We start from the raw sequence: 19,849 nt of genomic DNA on the forward strand, positions 1-19,849 counted from the left end.
CCTGGAAAACAAAACATATAGAAACAGAATTGTGCCTGAAAGTTTCTTTTTCTGTTATAATTCTGTTACCATAAGTTTTCTTTTTCAGGCACCTAGTTTATAAATTAAATTCAAAATTAATTTTGGCAGATTGAAGAACCTAACAGTTATAAATTTATTGAGTCAAAACTGAAAAGAGATAGCTTCAGAAATCATAAACTTACAAATTTACACATTGAATGAACAAATGGAAGCAGTATAACCATAGCATGAAGTATGGCTGCAAGGGATTAATCCTATAAAACTCTAAAAAAAATGACAGCACAGAAAAGAAAAGGAATTGTAATTTGGCTTCTAACAACATATTTTGTTGTGATAATCCTGAACAGTAGGGTATCAAAACTATGAGAATGTTTTAAGGTGAGTCACAAAAATGAGGAAAGGTTCTCAGATTTATACTGATAATGAAGATGATGGCTTTTAGTGCTGGGAGTGTCCGAGGATAAGTTCGGCTCGCCAGGTGCAGGTCTTATTGATTTGATGCCAGTAGGCGACCTGTGCATCATGATGAGGATGAAATGATGATGAAGACAACACATACACCCAGCCCCCATGCCAGAGAAAATAACCAATTAAGGTTAAAATTCCCGACCCTGCAAGGAATCGAACCCAGGACCCCTGTGACCAAAGGTCAGCATGCTAACTATTTAACCATGGAGCCGGACATGAAGATGATAATGGTACATAAGAGAACTCCAGCAGATAACATTTGGACACTAAGACATCCCTTATAATTTTCCTTTCCTGGCTTTATCCCCCCCAGTTTATTGGGGTCAGCACTTTGTGTGGATCTGGCCCAGTTTTACAGCCAGATGACCTTCCTGATGCCAATCCTATCTGAAGGAATGTAATCACTATTGTATGTTTCTGTTGGGGTTGATAGTATGAACACATGTGAACTGAGATGAACACAAACCTCCAGGCCCCAAGCCAGAGGAATTAATTATCATCATCATCATCATCATCGTTGATCAACTCCAGTTTCCCAGGTGTGGTATATGAGCCCCTTCCATTTTGTTCGGTCCACGAACCATTCTTCGTTCACAATCCGCTCCCAATCCTGTCCTCTCTCCTCTACATCCTTCTTCACTACGTATGTCCATTTTTCTCTAGGTCTGCCCACTGGTCTCTTTCCCCTTATTTCTCTTTCATACTCCTTTCTTGTAGACCTATTGGCACTCATTCTTTTCACATAACCAAACCACTTCAGTCTTGCCTTTTGGATCTTCTGGAGTAAGGAGTCTTCTAGTCCTACGTCTTCCCAGAGGAATTAATTATATGCAGTTAAAATCCCTGGCTCAGCCAGAAATTGAACATCTACACTAACCATTCAGCTTTTTTCTAAGTGCTGATATATAAGAACATTTCATTTTATAAAATTCTAGCCTAGTTATAATAGGTTTTTGATATATTCTGGTAAAACATACCTTAATCTAGCACACAGTTGACATACACCCGTACGACTATTTGTGATGAGGAACATGGGCCAGCCATAAGCACCTAGTGCAAAGTGCATATAATGGATGACGGACTGGAAGAGTTCATAATGACAGGGATCGTTGAGTGCGAGGAACTGTGTCTGCGATGTTACCGCCACTCCAGACAGAAATTCATAGGTATCATTTTTGCGCTGCAAAGAACCATAATATTTAACAAAATTTTAATGACTATAAGATAGATTTTTGGAAAATTCTAGGTGGGTCCAAAACAAAGCTAAATCATACAATTAAAATATGGATATAAAACATCACAAGATATCATGGAGAATAATTTATGAAATCATTCTTGGCTCTACAGCCCTGATGGATCTTGGCCTAACAAACGAACACTGTTGAACCTGAAGACCTGCAGCTTGTGATGTGACACGAGGAGAGTACGACAATTCCCCTTGGTCATTATTCTTGGCATTCTCGACCGAGGCCAGCTCCTCAGTTGTTCTAATATAAGCAATAAGAACTGCAATCCAGCTCTCAGATTCAGCTAAAAATCCCTGTCCTGGCTGGGAATCAAACCCCGGACCTCCAGGTAATAGGCAGACAGGACTACAGGACTGGCTTCAGATATATAACATTATAAATATATTAATGGTAGGCCTATATGAATATAAAATGATCTTACACAACTGCACAGAAATATATGAGGGTCGAGTCATAAGTCATGGCAACTATTTCTTTTCTCGTGAACAGGAAACAACATGGAAAATCTAAGATATGCGTTTGGAAATTTAGGGCATGTATTTATGCATAGTGCCTGAAGACAAATTCTGACTTCAGGAGATTCTCGTGGGAAAGTGACAGAACACAGGCCATTGGTAAACATTGTTTTATTGTGGTATAGAGAGCAAATACACAAGACTACGTACAAAGGACAGGTCTCCACTGATTACAGACCTTTGAAATAATCACCCAAGGTTTCCACTGTGCTTTGCCAGCAGTACATCTTTGTCCATGGACACTGGACAGCCTGGGCGAGGCAAATCGGCAGTTGATACTCTAGCCTGTTTGAATGTCTCCACCCACCTTGCCACTGTTTTATAGGGCATGGCATGCACACTTCATGCTTCCCGCAGCTCTGCATGGCATTGGCGTGCATTTCTTCCGCAGAGAACTGCTATTTTAATATACGATCGTTGCTCCTGCTTGTTGACTTCCATTTTATGACGCTCTCACTCACACACTGAACTTGGGGGCATGCTTAGACCCACACCGTTGTTTACATACACCATCTAATGGCATCATACACAAGTACATACCGTACGTTTCCAAATGCGTATCTTAGATTTTCCGTGTTGTCTCCTGTTTGCGAGAAAAAAATAGTTGCCATGACTTATGACTCGACCTACGTATTTCATGGGTATGATTCATTATGTGAGTGATTCAACGAATTTAAAAAAAAAAAGTTACTCTCATTATCCATCCAAGACTATCCTTTTGTTAATCACTGCAATCACGCTCAAAGAAAATATAAAAAGTTAGCACTGTCTGAGAATTCTGGGGAGAAATATTATAGCTGCAGATCTTGGTACCTTCTGATTTGGGAACAAGTTATCATGTATCACTTTCTTTGAAAACTACTGAAAGTGAGGTATTAGTACGTGGGCTACATTCACTATTCACCAAACAATTCATAATAAGGTCAGACATCTGAAGACATGCTTTGACAATCCATCTGTCCACAGCTCATGGAATCTGGAATAGCAGATGCCATAATCCTGTAACAAGATGGACGCCTGCACATTTAATTATCAGTCTTTGAGAATGCCTTCATTTTCATTTCCATACAGGTGGGCTGGACATGGATCAGGGACGGCATGAGTCTCCCTGACCTGGTCACCAATGAACAAAGACTTATTCACTTCAGATAACAATTTGTGGGTTTTTATTAAAGTGAAAGATACTGAGCTACTGAATAACAGATGAATTATGGGATGCTGTGATAAAAGCATTTAGATACATAACAAAATATTTCCTCTTAAAAACTTCTCTATGAACCTGGCATTATATTCAGTTGTATTACAATAATGATAGTAATCGTATTGATACTCTGGACACATAATGTTCGATATATGTTATGACCTAAAGCAAAGATAGTATCTGCTCTATTTATGAAACAAACATGGTATAACATGAGTTATGGCCCTGTTATAGTATGTCTGCCTGGATACACAATTATTTTTCCCAAAATAAAAAAAAATAAAAATAATTTTTATAATTAATCCTAGAATGGTCAGGCTGGGCCCCTGAGACCCAGCAGTATGAAATTTTGCAATTGCCCCAAGGCCTCACCACTCAGAGGGCTGGTTTTATCTGTACCTTCTTGTAATGATCATAGGAATGCATTGCAGTTTTTGTCTAGGAGCTTCATCAGTTAGACTTTTTCTGTCACTTACACAAAGTAGCAGTGGGTCTCTCAGTCCTGGTGTGTCAGTTGATGAACCTAATTCTGCCCAACAGGCTGACAAGGTTATTTTCTGTGGTTTAAGTTTCAAAGCTCTTACCATGTTCATATCTTCAATAAAAAAATAGCATTAGTGTTTCCATGAAGTTTTGAACATGGCAGTATCATGTGGAAGGATTTCAACATGTGAATTAGCAGAAATGTTATACTATGATGTTTGACGATACAGACACTGACCCGGATTTTTTGATAACCAGTGATCATGAATCCAACAGTTAATTTAGTGAAGGAAAAGAAGAAGACATCAGAGATGCGACTATAGGCAGTTCCAATGTTACGGTGATTACAGAGGATTCAAATGCAGGTAGTTCTCCTTGTTATTTTGTTGATAATGACAGTAAAAGACTGAGGAATCTGACCCAGCTTGAACTTCTCCAAGTGTTATTTACCAGTGGTGGCTGGTGGTTTAGAATATCAGTGGTGCACAATATTTACCAACGATATAATACGATTACAGGTTAATTTTCAAATCCACATACAATAATAATACTTTTTGATTATTAAAAATAAAGCAAGCCTTTTACATGTCTATTTTCAGGAATATTACTATAACCCATTAACAATTTTTTTCATTTAAAAACTCTCTTACTATATTGAAGTGAAACAGTTTCAGTTAGCCTAATACTGGTATCGAAAAATAAAATCCTTTTGCAATGTATCTGGGTTCGAAATTAAATGACTACAAATAAGTAAGTAAAAAGTCACAACTCACCTACTTATACAGGAAATCTGCCCTCCTCTCCTTACACCTGGCAAACTTATCAATAACTTTTGCATTAAAGTCTCTGATTCTCATTACAAATTCTTGCTCTATTGTAAGCATTTCCAGAGCATTGTGACATGGTGTTTCTCAGAAATGTTTTTACTCTATTTAGAGTGGAGAAACATCGTTCTGCTTCTGCAGTAGACATCAGAATGGTTAACAGCACTTTCAACAGTTTTAACACTTGCACTAAATATATCAAACAAATTATTGTCTGTAATGAAGTCCATTAGACACATAGCAGTAGACTTATTTCAGAATTCCTCTTTAGTGTAGATTACAGACAGTTCCATGCAAAGTTTGCTCTCATTTATGAATGGATAGGATTTTCCTGCATCTTTCAGAGGCTCTTCTAGGAACCTACTGTCATATTCAGAAAAATTTCAGAGTGAAACTAAGTTGCAGCTACAAGGTGTCCCGTGAAGCTTAACCTGTTGTTGACTTCCCTTAGAATAACATCACACACTTCAAATGCCTCCCTTTTCACACACTGCTCTTCAGTTCTTTTTCTCTTTTCTGACTGTTCCTGTGGCTTCTCATCTTTCACGCTATTTCTAACTTTCTGTATTTCTCTATCAAATGCCTTTAGCTGAGCCAGAATAAGAGGTGGATTACAATCACGCTTCTGCAGTTGATTATACGCCTGTTGCCATTTCTTGATGGATGCAGTATTTTTGTATCCGTCTTTTGACACAGGCCAGAACAAAGTGTAGCTTCCACCGAAGTCCCAGTCTCATCCATGGTTGTGACAATATGGAAGCTGCTGAGGTATGAGTGGTGCTGATTAATGACATTCAGAGCACGACCAGTGTGTCTGAGTATTATGAAAGGTGTTGCTCATAGGGTCAGTTGTGCTGCAGTAGCACCTTCTGGTCCAGTGAGGAAAGCAATGGCAAACTACCTCATTCCTCATCTTGCCTAGTATGCCTCATTTGGGCTCTGCCATTGGTTTTTGCAGTTTCCCTATAACTGCATAGCCTTTGGTGGTGCTATTTGAGGATCCAACCAGCCTCTGGGCTAATGACCTAACAGACAGACATGTTCAAAAACAGTATTAACAGTCCAGGAATGAAAATTCCATCATGTCAGAACTGAACGTGGCAATCATTTCTGCACAACTTCATCAAAAATGGCCGTTCTTTGAAGAGAATTGTGACCCATATTACTGTCCCTGGCTTGCTGACACAGCACACCACTTATTCAACTGCTGAGCTGTGCCTACCTAGGTTACAACACTCTACCTTGCCACTTCACGTTACCGCTACCCAATTTAACTTAATCCCTATTTTAACAGGCCTTCATTATTGCATCAAGTTAAATCACACTTGTCAAACCTCCACCCCAATCTCATTTTAACTTTCTACACATACAAGCAACTATAATCACTTACAAGCAACTATTTACCAGCCATACTCCACTACCTCCCTTTCAATCTCATATTAACTTACAATTCAAATATACTTAACTATAATCCACTGACTCTCTAACTTCATCACTCTTAACAAACCGAACCACCTTTCCTTATTTACAATCACACTTTCCATTATATCACCATTCTCTTCCACTTCATCACTCTTAACCATCTTTCATTATTTACATACAAGCAACTATAATCCTTTCCATTATATCACCATTCTCTACCACTTCATCACTCTTAACCACCTTTCATTATTTACATACAAGCAACTATAATCCTGCTATACCTGCCAAGCTAATTATAGTTTTACTAGCCATATTCCACTACCTCCAACTTACAAACGATTATAATCACCATCACTCTTACACTATATCTTCTAATCTAATTATATTTGCACACCATTCCCTAACTTACTTACTAGCACTACTTAACTTTTTTACTTCTCGTTACTATGCCCTCATCACTTCTAGCTTTCTTTCTCCACAACTTCTTTAGACTCATGCTTCTCCCTTTGTTCATAGTTCCTCTTCTTTTATCTTCCTCCCTCAGACCTTCATTTTCACTATGCATGTGTCCACTTGACATTTCTTGTGGTTTTCCCTCTACCACCACCTCTTGTTTCTTCTTTATTGCACTGATCTCCAAACCCAACTCTTTTCTTACTTCCCTGGCTGCTTCCCTCCACATTTTAATTCTCACCTTGGTATCCACTCTCCTTTCCTTTCCACTATGTACGTCCACTCTGGTACTGTTTTCTCTTACCTGCCTTTCCTCCAATCTCATCGCCATCAATTCTTCTTGCTCAAGAATCTCTTCCAATGCCTGAAGTTTTGTCACTGTTCAGACTCATGTCCATCTACCACTGGCTACTACAAATTGCTGGCCCCTAATGTGCACCCTCAGTCCTTGAAGTCTGGCTTTCCCGTCTCTTCCCATATCCCTCCTGATCCAAATTTTTTCACTTTGTAAATTTCCGGTGTTTCTTGTCAATATGTCCGCCATCAATATGGATAACAGCTTCACTTTTATAGGTCTGTGGCCTCTCACCTTACCTACTCTTTCAGCATCATCTATATCGACTTTGCTGAAATTAATTTTCATTTTATTTTGGATGACATCCACCACTTTGTAAATTATGTCCACTTTGGCTTCTCCCTTTTCTTCCTGCACCCCATATATATATATGCATTTCCTCCTATGTTCTTGACTGCTGGCTTCTATTTCTTTCTTCAGATTTGACACCTCCTCTTCCATATTTTTTTATTTTTCTCTCTTAGTAACACAATTTCTCTCTCACTGTTTTCCACTTTAGCCTTAGTTTCTTTCATTTTTTCCTGTAACCATTGTCTCATATTTTTGTACTCCTTAACTTGTTCCTGTATCATCTTTTTATCTGTTCAAATGAGCAGACTTCTTCCACTATCTCCTTTACCACCTTCCATATGACTTCTACATCCTCCACTAGTATTCAGGCTGGGATTTACTTACATGCCCCCAATAGCCAGCAGCACAGTGATCACCGCTGCCACCAACAGCATCTCACCTTTCAATCGCATCTCCACTTTACCTTCCTTTCCTTTGGTCGTTTCCTTCTTCATTCTTCCCTGCCATCTTCTGATAACAACCCAATATTTTTCTATACCAATCATCTTCCTCGTCACTCTCCACTTGATCCATCTACTCAGCGCACTTACTCAGCTCCACTCTACTGGCGCACTCAACTCAGCACGTCCGCTGCCGCTGCTTGCTTAGGCTAGAATGAATTTTTGAAAATGGTCTTAACAACCAGATATATTAAGTCTGTACTGTTTGCCACAAATTTTCATATCAGCGTGTGTTTTGAACCCTAAATGTTATGCTAATTTTTAATTGATATTTTTGAATTTGTTATGGAATCAAGGATTCTAAAAATGTTTTCAGGGTGTTGATATTATACCTAAAAATATCCTTTTTGGTGAAAATGAATCACAAAACAAAGTTTAGATAATTGTTTTCATATTGGGTCTACCGGACACAGCCCAACTGTTCATGTTACGTTTTCCACCCAAGTGCTCTAGGGTTAACAGAGTCCTATTTTCGTATAAATTTGAAGATCAAACTAATATGCATTCCTTATTCTCCATTTTCATTAATTAAAACTTATGCAAATCACACAAACCATCATGCATGTAAAATATCAAAGACATGAGGATATAAATACATCTTTCCAAAGCAGTTCTAACAAAAATCTCTTCAATACCTTCATCATTGTAAACTGAAAAGATAATTTATTTAACATACTTCCTTGACTATGGCCTCTCTTTCAATCTTTTGAAACTTGCGAAGTAGCACCAGGCCAGCCACTACATCGGACGGAACAACATCAAGGTCACGAAAGAAATCTGATAGGAGACGAGCAATATCTGCAAATGAATTCTGAAACAGAATACATCCATTTAAATAGGAACTAATATTCAGTTTAATAAAATATTAGACTTTTGAAATATTAAAAATGGTTCATGAATAACATTAAAACTTACTTTATGAAAAGTTTGTTGAGAAAACAACATTAGAAATGACTTAATACTAGTGTACTACCATTACTCCTCCATTATGCCTCCATAGCGTAGCAGTTAGTGCTATTAGCTGCCATTCTTGGTGGCCCGGGTTCAATTTCCAGTACTGCTGGAGATTTAAGAATGGCAGGATTGGCATGTGGTTAAAATGGCACACACAGTTCACCTCCACTGGGGGTGTGCCTGATGAGAGCTGCACTAGCTTGGGGTGAGGATGAGCGTTTACTTTTTTTCTTTTTACCATTACCGCAAACACACTAACATTACTAATATTACAGACAGTGGTGGAATACATATACTTTTTATTTGTTTTGGTTTTTGCAATGTTCAATATTGTGTTTTAAAAACCATGAAAATATTATGTGAGAGGAAACAACATTGATAAGGATAGCATTACGAAAGATAAGTTAACTGAGCGAGTGGCTGTGCGGTTTGGGTCGTGTAGCTGTCAGCTTGCATTTGGGAGATAGTGGGTTTGAACCTGACTATTGGTAGTCCTATACAGTAGCAGCATTTAGGGGAGGTGAGGGCCCCCACTTCGAAGAGAAATTTTTTTGAAAACATTTTACCCGCCTGAAACTGGGAATTATTAAAAAAGCAAATATACACATCGATGCTAATGTGTTAAAAAATCAATTTGTACAAACACTATTGTCTTTTCAACTGATTATTTCCTCTAATTTATTTAATTATTAAGAAATATACTTAGCAGAAATATGCACAAAATGTCGTTCATCGCGGCTGACTGAATTGTACAGCGCCACATCAAGTAGGGGAGACCCACAGAGCAATGTCTAGCATCTTCTGTGACGAAGGGTATCAAGGTGCCAAGGTCACCCACTTGCAGCGCGCATTCGTCAGTCTGGCAGTTTCACTCAGTTAATGTGTTTGTTCAGTTCTATCTAGTGTCTGTTAATTTGTTAGTGTGTAGTCAAATACTAAATTACTTTTTAATTGTATAATCACGCCATTCTTTTATTTAATCATAATACATGTGAAATTATTGTTCCTTTAGTGAAAGTTTTATTGTATAGTACTATTATTACAGCACTTAATTTTGTAGACCGTCATTCATTGAAACTGACTCGGAGAACACCAAAAATTTACCATTTCATAGCAATTTCTTTCAATGTTGATGTCTACTCCCCGTCAGAAAGTCACTGCTGGAGTTTAATTTCTCTGACCCAGTATTTTAAATTCACTCATTCTTCAACAGAAATGGGGGCAATGTTACGAACATTGGAGAACTTTTTCTTATGAACATTGGAGAACTTTTTGTTTGTTCAAGGGCTTACAGAGGTTGTACAGAGATAAATTTACTTTGCTCTCCTTAGATATGATAAATTTTTATCAAAATACAATGAAAAAAGTTGGAGAAATATAGATAAGTTTTTCCTTTTTTGTGTACCTGTATTCATAAATAATAATATATTTGTGAAAGGAAGAGTATACTTAAGGTTGAACTACAAGATAAAATTAATAAACATAAAATTAAGAGGTGCGAATAGATATGAATCTAACAGATTCACATTCCCAACCCTTTACTCTAACCATTATGAATAATGAACATGTGTCTGTTTATTTTCAGTATAACCCAAAAACTTATGTAAGTGATTTGGAAGACTCATTTTATTACCTATGTGAATACATTAACTTTTCCTTGAGATTCTGAAGAGTTACAAACTATGCCACTGGTAGATATAAATTACACATTGTCTAGTAAGTCTGTCGCATCTTATTGCTTGGTTCTTTATTTTAATCTAGTACACACAAAAAAATCCAAGTTTCTGAGTTGTAAGAAACAACAAAATGCTCATACAATACAAGACAGAAAAAGAGACAGCTCATTAAATGAAGACTGGATTAAAAAACAAGACCTTTTATTCACTCATTCAGTTATTTAGTATTTACTGTACCTAGCAAATGGCCGTGCGGTTAGGGTTGCGCAGCTGTGAGCTTGCATTCGGGAAATAGTGGGTTTGAACCCCACTGTCGGCAGCCTTGAAGATGGTTTTCCGTGGTTTCCCATTTTCACACCAGGCAAATGCTAGGGCTGTACCTTAATGAAGGCCATGGCTGCTACCTTCTAACTGTGAAACCTTTCTAGTACAGACAATGATCAGATTCAAACATTTGTCCATATCTAGGTGCCCATTATTAGGAGGGGATGCGTATGTATGCAAAATTTATTCCACAAAATGCATATACATATATAAAAGACATTTTAAGAGTTTTATTGTACTAGTATGTTATTTTAACAGTCGCAAAACCTTCAATTGGAATCAACTAAAATTACTATGTATATTGTACTTCAGCTCACCAACGCTTATGATTTTATGATGTATTTCCCCTAAAATACTTATCTGGGCTGGTTTGATGAGAACATTTCACACTGACTAGCTTTTTCTCCAGTATGGCCTGTAGTGTATTGGTTAAAGGCTTTTGGCATCTCTGTGACAAAGAGCAAATGCTTTCAGTTGTTTCACCATTTGATAACCCATAACTGGAGTTTTCTTCTTTACCATCTTTACCTTTTATTCACTCATTCAGTTATTTAGTATTTACTGTGAAACCTTTCTAGTACAGACAATTATCAGATGCAAACATCTGTCTCCCAAATGCAAGCTAACAACTAACTATTCAAACAGCCAACCATTCAAAGCTTTAAAATCTTCATAGCCAAGTTTGCTGGCTATTTCCTCAGCCTTTTCTTGAAAAATAAGATCGGAGATGGGTATGTTTTTGCTTCTTGCAGATAAACTTCATCAACAGCAAGGTGGTGAGTTTTAGGAAATTTGTTTTTTCTACTGGCATCACTGTTCTCATGCTGATGTTTTAATATGCTGTCTTTTTGATGGAGAGTTGAATTTCTTTGTGTTTTTCCCACACTGAATTTATCTATAAGCACATGCACACCGAGCTTGTTTTTTTCCCTGCGCACTCATTAACTTCAACCTTTTCCTTCATCATCATCATCATCATCATCATCATCATCATCATCATCATCATCATCATTTCCCTTTATCCAGCTATAGCCAGGTAGGGGCAAATATGGTTCCTCTCCACTTTCTTCGGTCTTTCCACCACTCCTCCTCCAACACTGTGTCCCAGTCCAGGTTTCTTTCTATAATGCTGCGTTGGATGGTATCCTTCCATCTCAATCGTGGTCGTCCACGGCCTCTCCTTCCTTGGATTTGCATTTCCATCACCTTTTTTGGCATTCTTTCGTCGCTCATTCGCTTTATGTGCCCAAACCATCTTAGTCGGCTCTTCTCTATTCTATCATTCATTTTTTCCACTCCAATTTCTTCCCGGATTTTCTCATTCCTTATTTTGTCTCTTCTAGTCTTCTGTATCATACTCCTCAAGAATTTCATTTCAGCTGCCTGTATTCGACTCTCATCCTTCTTTGTCATTGTCCAAGTTTCTGCTCTGTAAGTTGTTATGGGTACGTAATACATCTTGTACATAGTATCCTTTTCCTTAATTGTTTAAAAACTTTTTCTTTTAGGTGCCGTAGCTGTGTACTGAAAGAAAGTGACTACATAGAAGTCGTGGGCCGCTTTGTTGTCTCATCTGGATATTCCATTATTAGTGCTAAGAGTGGACTTCACTGTGTTGAAATGAAGAATAGCAGATTTATGACAAGCCTTTCAAATCTCTTCTAATGCCACTGCATGTACTGCTACTCAGCAGGTTACCACGTACAGCCTAGGTAGAAAAAAATTTCCAAGAAATACCTGTAGTGCACTGCATTTATTTGTATTCACAAGTCTTTTGAATGTATAAACCTACACTGTCATCAGTTCTATCTTCATTGTATTTGTGCCCGTAGTGAAGAGGTTAAAGTATACTTTGGGACCATCGAATAGGTGTCTGTGTCCATACCTGGAAGTGCCCGAAAAAGAGAGTTAACGTTATCAATGTTGGTATACGATTTATGTCCAGACATAAAATTCTGTCCGTATCAGGGTAATGTCCACAACTTAGAGGTGCCCATAAGGAGAGGTTTTGCTGTACATCTTACCTACCAGATGCTTTAAGAAACCTAGAAGAACCAAGTGAGTTGAGTAAGCAGTTTGGTCTACATAGCTGTTAGCTTACATTTGGGAGATACTGGGTTTGAATCCCATAGTCAGCAGCCCCGGATATAGTATTCCATTGTTTCCCATTTTTGCACCAGGCAAATACTCTGGCTGCTTTAATTAAGGCCACAGTTGCTTCCTTCCCATTCTTAGCCCTCTGCTATACCACTTTCGCCATAAGACCTCTCCGAGACAGTGTGATGTAATACAAATAGCAAAAGGAAGAAAATCTGGAAAAGTTTAAATTATCTGCATTTCTTTTGGTAATTAATGAGTGTTGACTTGCTCCACATTTTCTTTCATTGCTCCCCACCTTCCACTTTAAATTTTCTCTAACAGTGTAAAGAAAACCCATCAAGATTGCTGGATTTGCACCACTAATGGATCCAATTACGATTATAGTCCACCCAGTTGTACCATGCTTGACATGTGAACCCTCTGGGCTGTAAGCACAAAATGTTCCTTTAATACAAAAGTTTGGTAAATCATTAGAGTTATGAAGAAAATACATATGGACATTTAAAATCCTACCTACAGAATATGTGCCAAAACACAGAAACGTTTTTCCTGGAAAATTGCCAGTATTAGGAAGAAAATGCATAACTTTTCAATACAGAAAAATCTGTAAATTTGGTTCCATACTGGGCATCAGTATTGATGAAATGGATTTGAAATCATATTTGGAAAGCATAGAAAACATAGTTACATCATATGTAGAACTAATATAATGAGATATTTACATGGAGGAAGGACTAATCACCAAGTTGTGTTGATGTCATCACACAAAACAAGATGGCTGCCAAGATGACTCATGATTTCCCTTGTTTCAGGGCACGAAAGTCATTGTAGCATTGGAATGGGATGGGGTAGGATAATTCAAAAGGTCTGGTCTTGTACTTGATGGACCACTGAACAAAGATTGTTGAACATCATGAAGATATAATAAAGGACAACTAAAAAATTTCAGAGGCAAAAATTGAAAATTGTGAAGCTTTGGCAACTTGGTGGCAGAATGTCCAAGTACATGCAAAATACATGGGCAAAAGAATGCCAAGAACATATCAAATGACAAAGAGGAGCAAATAAGGAATCTAACATGCCCAAAATGACATCCACTCAATGAGTAGCCAATGTCAGTTTAGAGAGCACAAAAGACTGAAACAGCAGGGTACTAGAGACATTGTGATAGCGAATATGTCTAGGGATGCACCTGTATGAAGACAGATGCTGTTGGTGGGTTGAGTAAGGCTGAAGGATACCCAGATAATCAATGCCTCATGTAAACCTTGGATTTTATAGTTCTCTTACTATACCTCTGTATTCAACAAAGTATTGATCTTGTATGACAAATAAATGAAATATGAATAAATGAACTCCTTTATTTCTTTCACATACACTATGTGATCAAAAGTATCTGGACACCCACAAAAACATACGTTTTTCATCTTAGGTACATTGTGCTGCCACCTACTGCCAGGTACTCCATAGCAACAACCTCAGTAGTCATTAGACATCGTGAGAGAGAAGAATGGGAACTCTGCGGAACTCACAGACTTCGAATGTGTTCAGGTTTATTTTTTATTTATTTCGTGTCAGAGTGTTGAGAAACATCTTTCAACAGGTGTTCAGGTGATTGGGTGTCACTTGTGTCAGAATTCTGTACGTGAGATTTCCACACTCCTAAACATCCCTAGGTCCACTGTTTCTGATATGATAGTGAAATGGAAACATGACAGGACACATACAGCACGAAAGCATACAGGCCGACCTCATCTGTTGACTGACAGAGACTGCCGACAGTTGAAGAGGGTTGAAGTGTAATATTCAGGCATCTATCCAGACCATCACACAGGAATTCCAAATTGCATCAGGATCCACTCCAAGTACTATGACATTTTGGTGGGAGGTGAGAAAACTTGGATTTCATAGTCGAGCGGCAGCCACACATCACGCAGGTCAATGCCAAACAACGCCTTGCTTGGTGTAAGGAGCATAAACATTGGACGATTGAACAGGGGAAAAATGTTGTGTGGAGTGACAAATCACGGTACACAATGTCGCGATCCAATAGCAGGGTGTGGGTATGGCGAATGCCCGGTGAACGTCATCTGCCAGTGTGGGTAGTGCCAACAGTAAAATTCGGAGGCGGTGGTGTTATCGTATACAATGCTTTTCATGGAAGGGGCTTGCACCCCTTGTTGTTTTGCGTGACACTATCACAACACAGGCCTACATTGATGTGTTAAGCACCTTCTTGCTTCCCATTGTTGAAGAGCACTTCGGGGATGGCGATTGCATCTTTCAACACGATCGAGCACCTGTTCATAATGCAAGGCCTGTGGCAGAGTGGTCACACGACAATAACATCCATGTAATGGACTGGCCTGCATAGAGCCCCAACCTGTATCCTATAGAGCATCTTTGGGATGTTTTGGAATGCCGACTTCATGCCAGGCCTCACCGACCGACATCGCTACCTCTCCTCAGTGCAGCGCTCCGTGAAGAATGGGCTGCCATTCCCCAAGCAACCTTCCAGCACCTGATTGAACGTATGCCTGCGAGAGTGGAAACTGTCATCAAGGCTAAGGGTGGGCTAACACCATATTGAATTCCAGCATTACCGATGGAGGGGATCACGAACTTGTATGTCATGTGAAGCCAGGTGTCCGGATACTTTTGATCACATAGTGTAACTAACACACCAATGCTTTAATGTGTAAGCACTGCCTTTTCCCTTTATTTTGTATAGAAAATTATATTCCGAGTGGACTCGATGGACTGCATTTTTAGTAAGACTAACAACTCAGGCAGTGTATTCAGTTTAAGTATCCCAGATGTATAATTTTTCCAAATTGCTCTATTTGAAATTAGCTTTCTGAGCTTTCTAATGGTGAAGGAATTACTAGATCCCAAGATACAAACAAATTCACAAATTTTAATATAGATAGAGATTTATTAACTTACCCTATTTCTATCACTGTTTCCCATGCAACAGAACAGCAGCTTACACCGATGGTTCCAACTGTCCTGATATGCACGGATTACTTTTCTGAAAACATTATCATTCGTTAGATTTCACTCCACTCTCTTCTTGATACAAGTGAATTTACCAGTACCTTAAGCCAATATCAAATTAAATATATAAAAGAAGGTCCAACATTAGGTAGGTAAGTTTATTGTTTAATAGGATTAGAAAATAACTATACTTCTACAATATAATATTCTCCTCATATTTAAACACTTAAAAACAAAAAGCAGGCAGTTCCATTTTCCAAACAAAACTGTACTGTTCAAAAATAAATCGTGACTTCAATCTGAGGCTTTCTGTCTTCTAGCCTGATGTATTACCAACTACCGGTATGTTAGGTGTTCATTATAGATTTCAAAATTACTTCTCCTATTGTTGTGGTACATTTTCTAAAGATATATCCTTTTAGCAGCACTGGCAAGGAGTTTTGGTGCTTTCTGCCTATTCTTTAGTGTAGAACCCATGGAAAAGAATGGCTTATAGGAAACCCAGGCATGTACCACTGGTATTACATGTGCTATCTGCCTCTTTTTGCTGTCAAAGCTACCTTGAAAGACAGACCATTTCTCTTTAGCAGCATTAATTAATGTGGTAATCATTACGTCAGTTGGTAAGACTGCCAAGATTTGTACAATCATCAAGTTTTCCTGTCATTATTGATGGTTATTTCTTGTCATCATACTTCCTATTATTGCTGCCAATGTGACCAATTGTCACGCCACACGCTATGATTCCTTGTGGACTGTACAGCAGGAATTGAATTCACTGCCAAATTTTTCAAGAAGGCAGAGAGATACAAGTCAGTTTGTAAGTGTGGTTGAACATGACAGATTCTGAGAAGTACACATCTTAACCAGCAGTCGTTTATGATGGCTCTGAGAACGACATGCGTTTACCACCTATGTTATGTAATAGCTCTGAGAACAACATGTACCGGTGGTATGTGACAACCTCTGAGAATGATTTGTGTGTACCACCAGCGGCATATGACAACCCTGAGAATGAGTTTTGTATGACAGGTGATAATGACAGCCTCTAAAAATGACTTCTGTGTACTACCATTGGTACATGACTGCTCTGAGAATGACATGTGTACCACAGTTTACACAATGGGCTCTGACAATGACATATGTGTACCACCAGTAGTACATGCCATAGAAAATATGTTACTGTGGTAAGCACCCAAAGGAAAACAGCTAAAAATGTTAAGCTTGATTTTCAGGGTCAGGTCAAGTAACATCAAATCGAGAGATCTCAACGCAGCTGCAGCTGGAAATCACCAACTGATAATGAAGATGATGATGATGATGAAAATACATTACTCATATGATAAACCTAATCTAATACAGACAAGCAGCAAAGCCTCTAAAAGTGAGAGCAATTGACAGTGTAGACATGCAACTAGGCATGGCCAGATCACTCAAGAGTATGCATGTGATATCGTTGCCATGGTAACCAGTAAACCTCCTGTGCTAGCAGTTAAATTCAGCAGAGGCCACTCTCATTCTGGTCTCACGGGCCATGTGATGCACATGTGGCGAGAGCTGCTTTGTATAGCTCCTTCAAAGCATAAGCGCGGAAGTTTGATACAACTAACCAACACCGTCATTGTGGACAATGAAAAAAAGTCAGGAGAGTAGCCAGTGAGATGAGTACAGTATGATAAAAAAAGACAAGAAAGGACAGAGTAAGAATAAATGAAGATATAAGAAAAAATCTGAGCAGAAAAGCTTTCCACCAGAATGGGGAGAAGTAACTTAGATAGTTTGAACATATCAAGAGGGTCAGAGAGGGAGGGTGATGGAGGCTTAAACTGAAGGGAAGAGAACAAGAGATAGACCCATATAAAGGTGGACTTGATCAAGAACAGCATAATAAGAAGGCATATGGATTGAAATACACTTAAGGAGAAGAAATAGTGGTAGGATAGAAGAAGTTGGAAAGGCACCATTAAGATCTCAACGCAACTGCAGCTGGAAATCACCAATTGATGGCGATGATGATGTAAATACATTACTCATGTGCTAAACCTAATCTAACATAGAAAATGGAAGTTGTTTGGTTTCAAAATATTTTCCAAACAAACTGAAAGTAATGGACAACAAAGTAATGAGGATAAAAGAAAAGGAAAGAAGTGTGTAGTTTTATCAGATTATTGATAATAGCCACAGGACCTCTAGTTTTTTATGAAATGTGATTCACATGAACATGACTTTTCAGTTCAAAGATTTCATGTGCTTTATTCAGGATGGTAACCAATCTTATTTCTTCTTCATAGCATTTTCCCCCAATTACCTCGGGTTGGCACTTTACAGGGTTTTTGCCCAGTTTTATGGTTCGATGCCCTTCCTGATACCAACCTCATGGGGAGGGATGTATTTACTAATGCACTGTGTGTTTCTGTGGTGGTTCGTAGTGTGTATGTACTGTACTGTACCGGTATATAAAGATGTATGTTATGATGAACATGAACATCTAGCCTCCAGTGACAGAAGGCAATGACAATGGCACTTAGTTATCTTGTTCTCAGCAACAAGAATGCACAATAATTTATAGAAGAGAAATAAATGGTAGAAAGGCATATGGTATATAACAGGGAGATAATGTCCAATTAGGGGCAATGACATGGACAAAACTGTGTTTACTCAATTTAAAGGGTAGGTCCATATGGTATATACAGGTAGGAACACTAGGAACACAGGAAATATATCAATATATAAAGTGGTCTTTTAGCAAGTGTACAGCTTATGCAAATAATGGAGAGCATTGTAAACAAGATGCACAGTGAGCCTGGCCTACAGGTCTTATATTCCCCACTCAGTCTGTTGCCAGCAGCAGATGTGTTGTTGTTGTATCTGACAAAGTGCTCAGTTGACATTACTATGTGGGAACACTTTTAGTGTTGAAGATGCCACAGGTACACACCAAGTTAAAGGGCAAAGTTCTTGATAGTCAATCCCCTGAAGTGGTTGCTAATGTCTATCAATTTATGAAGAAAGGAGCTGTGCTTGGTGCTTCATTAAAACTCAAATCCACACTGAAATGAGTGGCTGAAGCAACTGGTGTACCATAGTAAACTAAGAATGAACAGGAAATTATCCAGGCAGGATAAACCTTGTCATTTTCAACAAGGCCCAGGAGATCTTTGGAATGCCACTTAAGACAATTTTAATGACCAAGTTGTCTGCTGTGTGGTAAATACAGGTAATTTATATATTATAGATAAAATAATACCCACTTTAAAGAAAAACCATGCAAAATGACAAACTATAACACATTTTGAAGGAGGTATAAACACACTCCAAAAAATTCTTCGCATTCTAGGATTCAGATGGAAGAAGACAAAGAACAACCTAAAGGAACAGCGCATTACCAGGGCCAAACAAATTGCTTACCTATGAAGTGTCTGAAAGTACAGAATGAGTGTTGTCCATTTTTCTATATGGACGAGACTTACAATCACACTTCTCATACAGCACCATGCAGATGAAGTGACAATTCAATGCAAGGCCTGTTTAAACCTGTTTGAAAATGAAACAGATTATCATCATCCATGCTGGTGGGTAGGATGGTTTTGTATTGAATGCCTATGCAAAATTTAAATCTGGCCAGAAAACAGAGGATTCTCAAAGTGGCATAGACTTCACAAATTATGAAAAGTGGCTCAGGGAGAGATTAATACCAAATTTACTACTTTGTACTGTCCTCATTACAGTTGATACTCCTTGCCACAACAAGCAGCTAACTCATGCTTATTCAGAAAGAAATTGAGAGATGATATGCAGGGCAACAAGAAATTACTATATGGTATCTTAAGAAACAAAAATAGAGATCAAGTAAACACCAGATTTGTGAGGGATGAAGATGGCATAATATTAACAAAGCCAGAAGAAATAAGACATAGATGGAGAGAGTACAGTATTTTCAGAAGTTGCTGAACATGAGAACTAATGACAGTCATTCAATGGACCACCAGGAAAGGCAATTAGTGGACGAAGAATGGAT

At 38.3% G+C, this 19,849-nt stretch overlaps 1 protein-coding gene across 1 annotated transcript in view; it reads right to left on the reverse strand.

Annotated features, from left to right (window-relative positions):
* Positions 1 to 19,849, reverse strand: part of LOC136866925 (diacylglycerol lipase-alpha) — a 245,167-nt gene that overhangs the window by 142,832 nt on the left and 82,486 nt on the right. The window contains exons 4-6 of the mRNA XM_067144016.2: positions 15,781 to 15,865; positions 8,457 to 8,591; positions 1,467 to 1,669 (exon numbers count right to left, since the gene is read on the reverse strand). Of these exons, the coding sequence (XP_067000117.1) occupies positions 1,467 to 1,669; positions 8,457 to 8,591; positions 15,781 to 15,865 (423 nt within the window). The remainder of the gene's footprint in view (positions 1 to 1,466; positions 1,670 to 8,456; positions 8,592 to 15,780; positions 15,866 to 19,849) is intronic.

Source organism: Anabrus simplex, chromosome 1 (genome assembly GCF_040414725.1).
Source record: "Anabrus simplex isolate iqAnaSimp1 chromosome 1, ASM4041472v1, whole genome shotgun sequence".
Lineage (NCBI taxonomy): Eukaryota > Metazoa > Arthropoda > Insecta > Orthoptera > Tettigoniidae > Anabrus > Anabrus simplex.